A 12,438-nucleotide genomic window follows, 5' to 3' on the forward strand; every position below is an offset into this window, starting at 1 on the left:
ACAAAAAAGGTGCAAAAACATATCCCTGCAACTACAGACCAATCAGCCTTCTCCCAATCATCAGCAAGGTTATGGAATCCATCATCGCGTCAGACATTAAATCCTTCCTCTTCTCCAATGGCTTGATTTCCGATCATCAATTTGGTTTCAGACCAGTTCACTCTACCCTGGATTTGCTGCTTCTGCTCTCCCAACAATGTCAGACAATAACTCAGAGCCACATCGCTTGACATATCACGTGCTTTTGACATGGTCTGGCACCCTGCCCTGCTCACCAAACTCTTCCTATGGTATCCAAGGCCAACTCCACTCATGACTCGCAGACTTCCTCTCCTATCGCAGCCAACATGTGGCCTGAAATAGAGTTCTCTCATCCTCTCTTCCTGTCCAGGCTGGAGTTCCTCAAGGCAACATTCTGGGCCCTGTTCTTTTTCTGGTTTTCATCAATGATCACTTTGACTCTCTGGAAAATTCTCTTTATCTCTTTGCTGATGACTCCACCATCTGCCATGCCAATAGTCATCCCTCAGACATGGCAAGCAGCAGCTTCTTCGCTCTCTGCAGATCTGGAGAAAAATCACAAACTGGTCCAACAAGTGGAGCATGTCTTTCAATCCTGGCAAATCTCACACTCTCACTATGTCACTCCGAAAGGACCATTTGCAACCACCCCCCCCCCCATCTACTTTCTCAACAATCCTCTGGAAGAAGTCCTTTCATTCAAGCTTCTGGGTCTCACTATCTGCCATGACCTTATTTGGGAAAGCCACATTTCCAACCTGGCCTCCAAAGCCAGTTGCCGACTGGGAATCCTCCGTCATGCAAAGTCCTTCCTTGGACCACCTGAGCGCCTGTCCACATACAAAAGCTTTTGTCCGCAGCCTGCTGCAATACTGCTCTCCCGTCTGGGCTGGTGCTCTTGCCTCTCACCTTTCTCGGCTTCCCGGTGTGGAAACAAAGGCATTTAGGATCATTGGTATCTCCTGCAATGAGGCCTCTCACTCTCACCACAGGCAGGTCAGTGGTCTTTCTGTCTTCTACCATCTCCTCTCTGGTCTCGCCCCCCCCCCCCGCTCTGTCTGCGATCTGTCCCTCCCCCCTTCATATTTCCACAGGGCGCTCAAGGTCCACCAGCAACCACCTTCTGGTAAAACTACCAAAATCACGAATCACTGCTCACCTTCACCCTTTCATTCCTCTTTTTTTCCCCCACCTTTGTAATAAACTCCCACACTCTCTTCAATCCCATCCTTCCCTCCAGGCCTTCAAAAGCAGCTGTTCACTACCACCTCTTGTCTTCCCCAATCCAAAACCTCGATCTTTTTGACCCCCGTTAATCCACCCAAACCCACCTCCTTCAAATTCCCTGCTTCCCTTCCTGAAAGTCCATGTAGTATCCATTTGTATACCGTTTTCCCCATCCCATCCCTCTCCCTTCCACAGATCTGCTAATGTCTCTGTTCCACACCGTTTTGTCCTTCCCTCTCCCACCCCTCGTCTCATTCCCCCCTTGCTGTGCGTTGTGTGTTAGCTCTCATACAAGCCTCGAAAATGTATACAAAAAAAAACACAACATAGCAACACAGTGGATAATGCGACAACAGACAGATCCATAAAATTGCATCTTCGGCAGAGGATACACATTGTCCTACTTCCCCTATGGGTTGAAACATTCATGCAACAAACAAACAAATATATATATATATATATATATATATATATATATATATATATATATATATATATATATTTTTTTTTTTCTTTTTTTTTACTGAAACACACTCACTTGATTCTCTCTGCATCTGGAATATCGTCCTGTAAAAAAGCAGAGCAAGTAAAGATTTTGCAAATGAAGCTCAAGAAGCATCAATTGTTCGATGACAGAGTGTCCAGCATTACACCAATATGTCTACATGCACACATGCACACGCATACCTTACCCTTCCTCCCAATGACTTTAATCTGCGTGAATTAGACTTCTTTGTATATTTTTGCACAACATACAATCCTGCCCATGCATAATCAAACATCCCATTCCAGGCATGCATATCAACTGACCAAGCAGCTGTCCTGTAGCAATCAAAAGCTATTTTTAATGAGGACATAAACATTATGAACAAACTTAAATATAAACTCATATATTGAGAAAATGATGGATCTCCCAAGATGATTAAGAGTCTCCCACCCCCAGCCTTCTAAAACAATTGCTGCAAAGTGTTGTGAATTTCAGGGGTGCAGAATTAGGGTGTGTACATCATTTTGTCTTTTGTTTTTACTTTGAATTTAGGAATGTTTGTTACCTTCGCCATCAAAAGTGGACGGAGGTTACGTTTTCACCCATCTGTTTATCTGCCTGTCTGTGCAAGATACCTCAAAAAATTATGGATTTGGATGAAACTTGGTGGACAGGTTGGGAGTGTAACAAATTTGATTTGACAAGGATGAGTTGATTCAATTTCGGTGAAGATCCGGATCTGAGAATTTTTTTTTTTTAATTTAAAAATTTATTCTTCACCATTGAGAGAAGGAGCCAAAAACGATAGACAACATGATATTTCAAAACCTTATCGGCAGATTATGACAAAAGTTGGTGGATGAGTTGGTGACGAGAACAAGCGGATTAGACTGGTTAAAGACAGGATGGAGATCTGACCTATCAGTGGGATACAAAACGTAAACCGTTCAGCCTGGCGGAGGTATGCGTTCGACCGAGTGCTGTTCTAGTTGCCGTTGAAATGTTTTGCCATGTTAACTTTTATAGAAAAATTTATACCCCAAGACATCATTCCATTTGTCGAAGTGTTTTGCACCTGACATCGAATTCATAGGCAACACAGGACATGTGTGGGCCTGAGAAGCAAAGGGACCTAAATGAGGTAATCAGAAAGGTCATCAATTGGTTCCAATGAATGAAGATCCACCAAGAGAGAGGTGTAATGAGAGGGGTATCTTTGAAAGCTGAGACCTATGGTGCTGAAAGCTGGTGGTGCTTTTTTGGGGTGCTTCTGTGCTGGATGGAACGTGCTATAAGACACGAGGCAGTTCCTGGTCTGGCACCCGTTTCAAATGGTGACATCATTATGGGCGGTGTGCAGGCCTGAGCCTTTGATAAAATCTGATGAAAAACTGGAAATTTGCTAATGACCATACCTGAGTTCCTGCATAGGCCAGCCACTGAGATGCACTGGGACCATGCTCAGAAAGTTATGCATCGCCTCTCTTTTACTCGAGGGCATCTTCTGATTGCGATGACCACAGCAAGAGTACGATGGTGAAAATGTGAGATAAAAGCACGACACTCCCAACACGGGTTCTCTTCTGTAACCTTACACTAAACTAGTGCCTTTCTAACCTCTATTTGGCCAAAGTTGGAAAGACAGTTGATCAGACGACTTTACGATTTCTTCTGTCTATGAATGCATTGGCACTTTGTGAGTTTTGCATGTTGCAAGAAATAAACCTCTGCACAGAGTTATCATTCAAATTTTCTTTTCTGTGAAAAAAAATTGTTACAACCTGTGCATACAGGTCAAAGGTCACCTCTGTAAAACCAACTGATATGCATATGGGAAGTGATGACATAATGGTATTTGTTAGGGTGATCTGATCATTTGTGTGCACCATTTATTATCAAGCTCGCAGCATGTTCATAATTTAACAAATCAAATCTTTTATTTATTTATTTTAAACTGCCTGTGCTGAGATTCCTGATGTGCACTCATCTGAGTGCGCACACACAAAAAAAAAGCTGATCACCGTGCAGGTGTATAATTTGATGATATTCATTTGCAACAGGTCTTTCTTGCAATAATCTTGCTTTGATTTGTCATTAGAACCATGTGGAGTTGTATCATAGCCTCGGCATCGTATGACAAAACTCTCCACAAATGTTGTCAACTCAAATAGATTCAATTACCTCATCGGATTCAACATGTTCCACAACTGTGCTGGCTCGATGTGAAGAAATGCGAGTCTCACGGTGTTCTGGGGGGGCACGCCTGTATGGCTTACCCCCAACACCACTCATGATCTTTAACACCTGTCATAAGGCACACACAAGAGTGATGCACAAGATATTTAGTTAGACACATGAAGCATTCACAAGATTTCTGGCTACAAAGCTATACCAATACCACCAAATATAAATAACATATATAGATAGAGATAGATAGATGGAGAGATTGATTGATATGCTCTTGAGAATTTTTTTTTGAAAACATAAAAAAAAAGTTATGAACCTCCAAAAAATTGTTTCCATTAACCAAGGTGGAAAACAGACACATAATGTTAGTATTCATTAAATTGGGTGCAACCCTTCAAGGTCAGGTCAGGTATGGGAGCATGCGCCAGAGCAGCACGTCGCTGCGTCCACTTTCCGCCGGTACTCCAGGGGCCTCCGTCTGGCCATCCCCCAGGCAGATGCCAGGCCCATCCCCATCTCCTTGAGATGATGGTCAACCTGCTGCAACCACGAGGCACGTGGTCGGCCCATTGGCCTCCTCCACTCACGAGACTCCCTCGCTGAGAGAATCTGGTGAGCAGGATCAGCATCAGGAAAATGAGTCACAAGTCCATACAGCCGCAACTGACGCTCACGGACTATGCAGGTAACAAATCTCATCTGAGTCTCTCTCAGCAACCGCTCGTTGGACACAAAGTCCAACCAGTGATCGCCAAGGATTCTCCGAAGAGACCTGGTACCAAAGGAATTAAGTCTCCATCTCAGATCCTTGGTCATAGTCCAAGTCTCGCATCCATAGAGCAAGACTGGAAGCACCAAGGACCTGAAGACTCGGACTTTCGTCCTCCCACACAGGTACCGGCAGCTCCACACCCCATGACCCAGTGAATCCATGACTCCCCAGGCCCGTCCCAGACGTCTATTGACCTCTGACTCACAGCCAGCAGAGACATGAATATCACTGCCAAGGTAAGTGAATCTCTCCATGACCTCAACATCCTCACCACAAACAGACACAGACAGGACAGCAGCATCCAAGATGTCATTGAAAGCCTGGATATTAGTTTTGACCCAGGAAATCCATAATCCCAGTGACTCCGACTCCTCATTCAGCTGTTGTCAAGAGGCATGTCAAAAGTTACTCTAAAAACCATAAACAAAATTTAAGTTTTTTTTTTAATTTGCAGTCTTTGTATTGAGCATGCTTCGCTGATCGACAGGACAACGGCTTCCTCCCGTCAATAGGTGGAGCATGCTACCCCAAATGTAAAGGCCTACCTTTTCTTCTCTTCCCTTAAAGAGTTTTTTTTTATATACAGTATATATTTTAAGTATAAAGAATATAAATAAAACTTTTAGGAGCCAATACATGATGTAAAATGTAAACCTTTTACTTTATTGTTATTTAACACTAATACATTGCTGGTAGTGCATAATTAGTCTTTTGTATCAGGACGAGTTATTTATGTTTCAAACAACCCATGTGGTCTTCAAGTGCGACTGAACCACACTTTCCATAGTCAATTTCTTTGGCACGCACACTTTGTCGTAAGGAAAACTGGGCTTGGATATTTATTTTTTATAAAGATGAGACCGACCTCGTGCTGTTTTGTCAACATCCTTGTCAGGATAGAAGGGACATGGATGGAGCAAAACAATGAAAAATCCTGGAGAAAAATCTGCTGCCCTCTGCAAGAAAGCTGAAATTGGGACAGAAGTTCATCTTTCAGCATGACAACGACCCAAAGCACACAGCCAAAGCAACACTGGAGTGGCTAAGGAACAAAAAGATTAATGTCTTTGAGTGGCCCAGCAAGAACTCCGACCTAAATCAAATTGAAAAATCTGTGGCAAGACTTGAAGATTGCTGTCCATCAATGCTCCCAAGGCAACTTGACTGAGCTTGAACAGTTTGTAGAGAAAAATGGGAAAATATTGTCCAATCAAGGCGTGCAAAGTTAGTCGAGACCTATCTCAAGACTCACAGCTGTGATAACTGTCAAAGGTGCTTCCACCAAGTATTGACTCAGGGGTGGGGGTGGACACTTATCCAACCAAGATATTGTTACGTCTGAGTGGGGGTATGCATTCAAAGGGTAATTAGGATGTTTAATTAGGTATGCCATGCTGTTCGAGTTGTACCAGGATCTCGATGTAATAAGTAGCAATTCAGTGGTGATAAGTTGTCTAGTAAATGTCCATTTCTTTAAGGGGGAAATGATAATTGTCACGTAATTAGATAGGGAGATGGGTTAGGGTAAGTGTGTCTGCGTAAACCCTTTTAGTATTCCCTGGAGGCTTGCCGTGAAGCAACAGGACAGTGCTGTGGATGGCTCCGCCCCGTGATCACGATTGGCGGAAGGCGACGGCGGAGGGCCAATAAAAACAGATCGATTGGAAGTGACGAGGACTCGAGGATAAAAAGGTTCTGTTCGGGGAAAAGAGGTGGAAGAAGATTGATAAAGAGAAACCGTTTTGGTGGAGGCTGTTGGGCTCGGAGCGTGCTCTATTGTTGCGCTGGTTCGTTCCTGGATTCATCGTGTCTCGTGGCCTTGCTGTGCCTCGTGCCTCACCTCGGTTGGCTCTGGGGTTCTGCTGGCTCGGAGTACGGGGTCGAACGGCGGGCGGACCTGCCTCCCTCTCCTGCTCGCAACTTGGCGCCAGAACTGGCTCCCTGGCAGCTGTGAGCGGTCTTGGGCCTAGACCAGGAGGTCGACACCAGACGAGCGCAACGCCAGCTCGTCCGATGCCAATCCAGGGACTGTTGCGTCTACACCACAGGCCAGCCTGACCACCAGGACCAGCTACGGTGTGTGTGTGTGTGTGTGTGTGTGTGTGTACGTACGTGTACGTGTACGTGTACGTGTACGTGTGTACCTGGCGCCTTGGCGGGTTTGAGATTTGTATATCCATTGGAATTGTTTGTGTTTTCCCCACGCCCGAACCCACACCACCATCCCGTCGAATCGCCCCGGATCCCTCCTCTTGCCGAGTCTTATTATTTCTGGTTAGAGAAATAAACATTATTAACTCAGTGAAAAGCGACTCGTGCCACCTTCCTCGTCCCGTTTGCTGTGGAGCGATTAAAACCGCCATCTTTGGGTTATAAAAAATAAACCGCCTCCATCGTTTCGGCTCATTCTACGTTGGCGGGACTGTTCAAGTCCCGTGGACGTCACAATATTCTAGTTTTGTATTTTTAATTAATTTTCTGAAATTTGTAGAATTTGTTTTTCACTTGGAAGTTGTGGGTTATGGTGTAAATAAAGGAGGAAAAAAAAAGTCTGATTTAATGCAATTTAATTCCAGGCTATGAGGCAACAAAAGGTGAAATTTTTGAAAGGGGGTGTACACTTCCGATGGATACTGGAGCTATACATTCAGTGTACAAAACATTCGGAACACCTGCTCTTTCCATGAATTAGACTGATCAGGTGAATCCAGATGAAGGCCATGATCCCTTCTTGATTGCACCTGTTAAATCCACTTCAATAAGTGTAGATGAAGGGAAGGAGACAGGTTAAAGGATTTTTAAGCCTTGACACGATTGAGACATGGATTGTGTATGTGTGCCATCCAGAGGGTGATTGGGCAAGACAAAAGATTTGTGCCTTTGAACGGGGTGTGGTAGTAGGTGCCAAGCGCACTGGTTTGAGTGTCAAGAACTGCAACGATGCAGGGTTTTTCCACGCTCGACAGTTTCCCGTGTGTATCAAGAATGGTCCACCACCCAAAGGACATCAAGCCAACAGCAGGCCAGTGGTCGAAAACAGCTCATTAATGAAAGAGGCCAAAGGAGGCTGACACAAATTGTGCAGAGAAACAGATAGGAGTCCAGTTAGTCAACCGACAACAATGTTGCTGAAAGAACCACAAAGAATGCACAACTCGTCATACCTTGACACTAATGGTGTATGGCAGCCGACGACCGTACAGAGTTCCACTTCTTTCAGCAAAAAAAAAAAGAATATGCAGTTGTAATGGGCTCATGAACAAAAACACTGGACATTGGGGGATTGGAAAAACATTGCCTGGTCTGATGAATCCTCGTTCCTGCCGTTTCATGCTGATGGGAGGATTCACCTGGTGTTGGCTTGATGGTTAGGGTGGTGGGCTCGAGATCCGAGGGTCCCGAGTTCAAATCCTGCTCGGCTGTTGAATTACCACCAGATGGGGTTGACTCAACCTGTCATCCTTCCGAGGTCGGCAAAATGAGTACCAGCTTGCTGGGATGATTGAGCCATTTGAGAATCCTGCATTGGAGTGGAGACCTGTCCAGGAGTGTACCAAATAGCCCAGGAGACTGCTTTGGCAGCACCAAGGCTCTGTACAGAGTATGGTCCCAATGGATGGATGGATGGATGGATTGATTCGGGTATGGAGAAAACCACATGAGTAAATACATCCATCATGCCATGTATCAACACTGCAGGCAGGTGGTGATGGTAGTGGTGGTGGTGCTGCGATGGTGTGCGATGTATTTTTTCATCAATGCCAATCAAGTGCATCACTTCATGGCAGCAATGCATCCATCTGCGAATGGATTTCTCCAGCAGGATAATGCCCCATGCCACAAGGCTATGATTGTCCAGGAACGATTCCATGAACATGACAGTGAATTCAGCTTACTGCAGTGGCCTGCCCAGTCACCAGATCTCAATCCAATTGAGCATCTGTGGGATGAGATGGAATGAGCTATTTGAAGTAGACATCCACTACCTGTCTACCAGCCAACTTGACAACTGTGGGAAGCATTGAAGTCCACATGGGCCAACATCCCTGTGGAACGCTTTCGGCACCTTGTTGAGTCCATGCTCTGATGAGTTGAGGATGTGATGTTTTGAGGGCAAAACGAGGTGAAACTCAATACGAGGAAAGTGTTCCTCGTGGTTTGCCCACTGAGTGTACACGGAGTGTGTGTTTAAAAAAAAAAAAAAAAGTGTGTGTGTGCGAGATATCACTGCTTTTCTAGTAACAACCATTTTTTGAACAAAGATGGAGGGATGGTTTCACATGATCATTTCTCGTGATCATCCCTACCTTGTTTGCATACTTTTTGGAGTAATATCATTTTCAATGTTTATCTTTGCTACTGAAGGTGGAAGGTGGTTATGTTTTCACCCATTTGTCTGTTTGTCTGACAGATATATCACGGATTCTGATGGAATTTTGTGGACAGGTTCGGTGTGTGACAAGGACGAACTGATTAGATTTTGACGAAGATCCGGATCCGGATCAGACGACCAGAATTTTTAAGCGATTCATTACCATTAAGAGATCGGGCCAAAAATGATATATAGCACGATGTCCCAAAAAAGTTGTGGACGGATTCGGACGAAAAACTTGGTGGACAGGTTGGGCATGTGACAAGGAAATGAATCGATTTGATTTTGGTGAAGATCTTGATCCAGATCCTGGAATTTTTCTTATTTAAAACATTTTTTTTAGTACTTGTGAAAAAAGAACTACGAAGCAAAGTTTTTGCGAAGAAAGCAATTTCCAAAAAACAAAATGCAATTTTCCACATTGCCAAGGACATTTAACATCCAAATCTTATAAAATATCTGCAACTACTCAGGATATTATTTAAGAGAAGTCTCTCTCCTGAACCTAATTTGAGCTTCATCATCGATATCGAAACATTTTGTTAATCATATTATGTGGCCTTACATATATACACAATCACACATAGACCAGGGGGGTAATTAAACCGAATAAAAACGTTCATCAATGCCATAAACACGACAATAAGCCAAAGTTTGAAGATGCAACTCAAGCAGTGAAACGTTTCCCAAACTGAGACCATGGACCTTGAACCTTTGTGTCATATCAGAACTTGAGTTGACTAATGCTTGATCGGGATCTCTGCGCAAAGTTTAAATGTAAAGTATTGCGGCGTCATTAATTATTCCTGAAAATCTGACATACCTATCTCTATCTCTATCTCTCTATCTCTATCTCTCCTCTCTCTCAGCCTGTGGCTGCTGGTTGCATCATTGGTTGGGACATGGCTATGCCGCTGATGCAGTGTCCCCCTTACCAGTACACTGGTACTCATTTTGCCGACCTCAGAAGGATGACAGTCTGAGTCAACCTCCTGGTGTATTTTTAATTCAGCGGCCCGACGGGGTTTGAACTCAGGACCCTAGGATCCCAAGCCGCCAGCCTATCCACTGAGCCAACACCAGGCTGTCAAGCCATTTGACACCTAATTTGGATGCAATGACAAATCATTTTAGGATCCATAACAGTCTGCAGTAGGTAATTACCTGCACTCACTACACACACTTGTATCCACCATTAGGTCTTCAATGACCCCACATTTTTTTTGTGGGAGCAACGTCTTTGAACGAACGTTTCACTCACTGCAAGGTGTGTTCGTGAAAGACCGAACAGGTCTTTCACGAACCGGCTGGCAAGGCCTGACGTTCGCCTAAAAGTGCAGGAATTCCACTTCGTCAGGATGCTGGAGATTGGTCCCAAGCTTCAAGCTGAAGACTGGGATCGCTGGCCGACACAAAGTCGTGCTAAAAGCGGGAAGACACCGCAAACAGTGTGTGTGTATGTGTGTATGTGTGTATGTGTGTATGTGTGTATGTGTGTATGTGTGTATGTGTGTATGTGTGTATGTGTGTATGTGTGTATGTGTGTATGTGTGTGTGTGCGCGTGTGTGCGTGATGTGATGTGATGTGATGTGATGTGATGTGATGTGATGTGATGTGATGTGCGACACGTCGACACGGGGGACAGCGGGCGGACACACACACACACACACACACACACACACACACACACACACACACACACACACACACACACACACACACACACACACACACACACACTTTTACAAACTTTAATCAATCAGGATATCAATCAAAGATTTACATTAAACCCTCGATGGACTACCTGAAACGAACGAAAGCTTGTTGGGGGTGAGGGGGGGGGTCCCTCCTTAACTCCTTGTACATAAGAGTTCAATTAAAAAAAACTACTGAAACAACTCGGTTTTCGTGTTTTACCTTCTCTAACAGCGATGCACTGGGATGCCGCTTCACCGCGCCCCTAATATCCAGTCAGCGATTTTCCTGTCAGGATCCATCAAGCAAGCGGTCCGCTTCTCTCCGCTCAAGCTTCGCCGGGAAACGCACGGACTCTCAATACACCGCAACATCCAGGTCTGCTTCCTTCACCCTTCCTTTCACTTGCTCACCCCCCGAACATTCGAACCTTGGACTCTGCCTTAATATCAATACAATGGTGTTCGAAAAAAAACCACGACGTTTCACAAAGGGACTTTTTAAATACACACGTTATATTACTAACAAATAAAAAATATATAAAACAGTCACCCCCCCCCCGAAACTATGTCGACTGTACCAACATGGCTATCATGACCCGCATCAAGGGAGAGAGGAAAACGAAAAGCCAAGGCAGGAGAAAATGCCGAAAAACACAAAATGATAACGTAATAATAACAACAACAACAACAACAACAACAACAGCAACAACAACAACAACAACATAAAAGGGCAATCACAAATTGCAGACCCTCGCCAGGACTTGTTTTGTGTGGTGTTTGTGTTCCGGTATGTTACGTAATTAATTATACATAACTGGAATTGCCCTTTGTAACTGCTGGGCTGGCAGGGATGATTGGGTCCACGTCCCGCTTTGATGCGACCCCGCATTCATTTGACACCTGACCCTGACCCTTACCCTGACCAAAACGTTTTTTTTTTTTAATCATTATTCACCAGCAAATACAACTCGTCACTTCACTGACAGGGACAATAAAAGTGGGATCGGGGGGGGGTGGAGAAACAGAGACGTAGAGAGGTGGAGGTAGAGAAGGAGAGAAGGAGAGAAGGAGAGAAGGAGAGAAGGGGGGGAGAAACAGAGAGGGAGAGAAGGAGAGAGAGGGAGAGAGGGAGAGAGGGAGAGAGGGAGAGAAGGAGAGAAGGAGAGAAGGAGAGAAGGGGGGAGAAACAGAGAGGGAGAGAAGGGGGGGGAGAAACAGAGAGGGAGAGAAGGGGGGGAGAAACAGAGAGGGAGAGAAGGGGGGGAGAAACAGAGAGGGAGAGAAGGGGGGAGAAACAGAGAGGGAGAGAAGGGGGGGAGAAACAGAGAGGGAGAGAAGGGGGGAGAAACAGAGAGGGAGAGAAGGGGGGGAGAAACAGAGAGGGAGAGAAGGGGGGGGGAGAAACAGAGAGGGAGAGAAGGGGGGGAGAAACAGAGAGGGAGAGAAGGGGGGGAGAAACAGAGAGGGAGAGAAGGAGAGAGAGGGAGAGAGGGAGAGAAGGAGAGAAGGAGAGAGAGGTGGAGAAGGAGAGTGGTAGAGAAGGAGAGTGGTGGAGAGGGAGAGTGGGAGAGGTAGAGAAGGAGAGAGGTAGAGAAGGAGAGAGGTAGAGAGGTTGAGGAGAGAGGTAGAGAAGGAGAGAGGTAGAGAAGGAGAGAGGTAGAGAAGGAGAGAGGG

The 12,438-nt window shown here is 45.1% G+C and overlaps 1 protein-coding gene across 9 annotated transcripts in view; it reads right to left on the reverse strand.

Moving 5' to 3' along the window:
• LOC147023106 (tight junction-associated protein 1-like) overlaps positions 1 to 11,252 on the reverse strand; it is a 51,899-nt gene extending 40,647 nt beyond the window's left edge. Inside the window, exons 1-4 of one of the 9 annotated variants that reach the window (XM_085888159.1) lie at positions 10,985 to 11,251; positions 10,328 to 10,488; positions 3,917 to 4,039; positions 1,787 to 1,815 (exon numbers count right to left, since the gene is read on the reverse strand). In XM_085888159.1, the coding sequence (XP_085744285.1) occupies positions 1,787 to 1,815; positions 3,917 to 4,027 (140 nt within the window). In that variant the 5' untranslated portion in view covers positions 4,028 to 4,039; positions 10,328 to 10,488; positions 10,985 to 11,251. Of the gene's footprint in view, positions 1 to 1,786; positions 1,816 to 3,916; positions 4,040 to 10,327; positions 10,489 to 10,984 lie in introns of those variants that run through there. The other 8 variants (XM_085888165.1, XM_085888162.1, XM_085888160.1 and 5 more) reach the window with 8 other exon arrangements.
• Positions 11,253 to 12,438: the final 1,186 nt, after the last annotated feature.

Source organism: Eptatretus burgeri, chromosome 7 (genome assembly GCF_056783735.1).
Source record: "Eptatretus burgeri isolate ZD-2024b chromosome 7, Ebu_testis_v1, whole genome shotgun sequence".
NCBI lineage: Eukaryota > Metazoa > Chordata > Myxini > Myxiniformes > Myxinidae > Eptatretus > Eptatretus burgeri.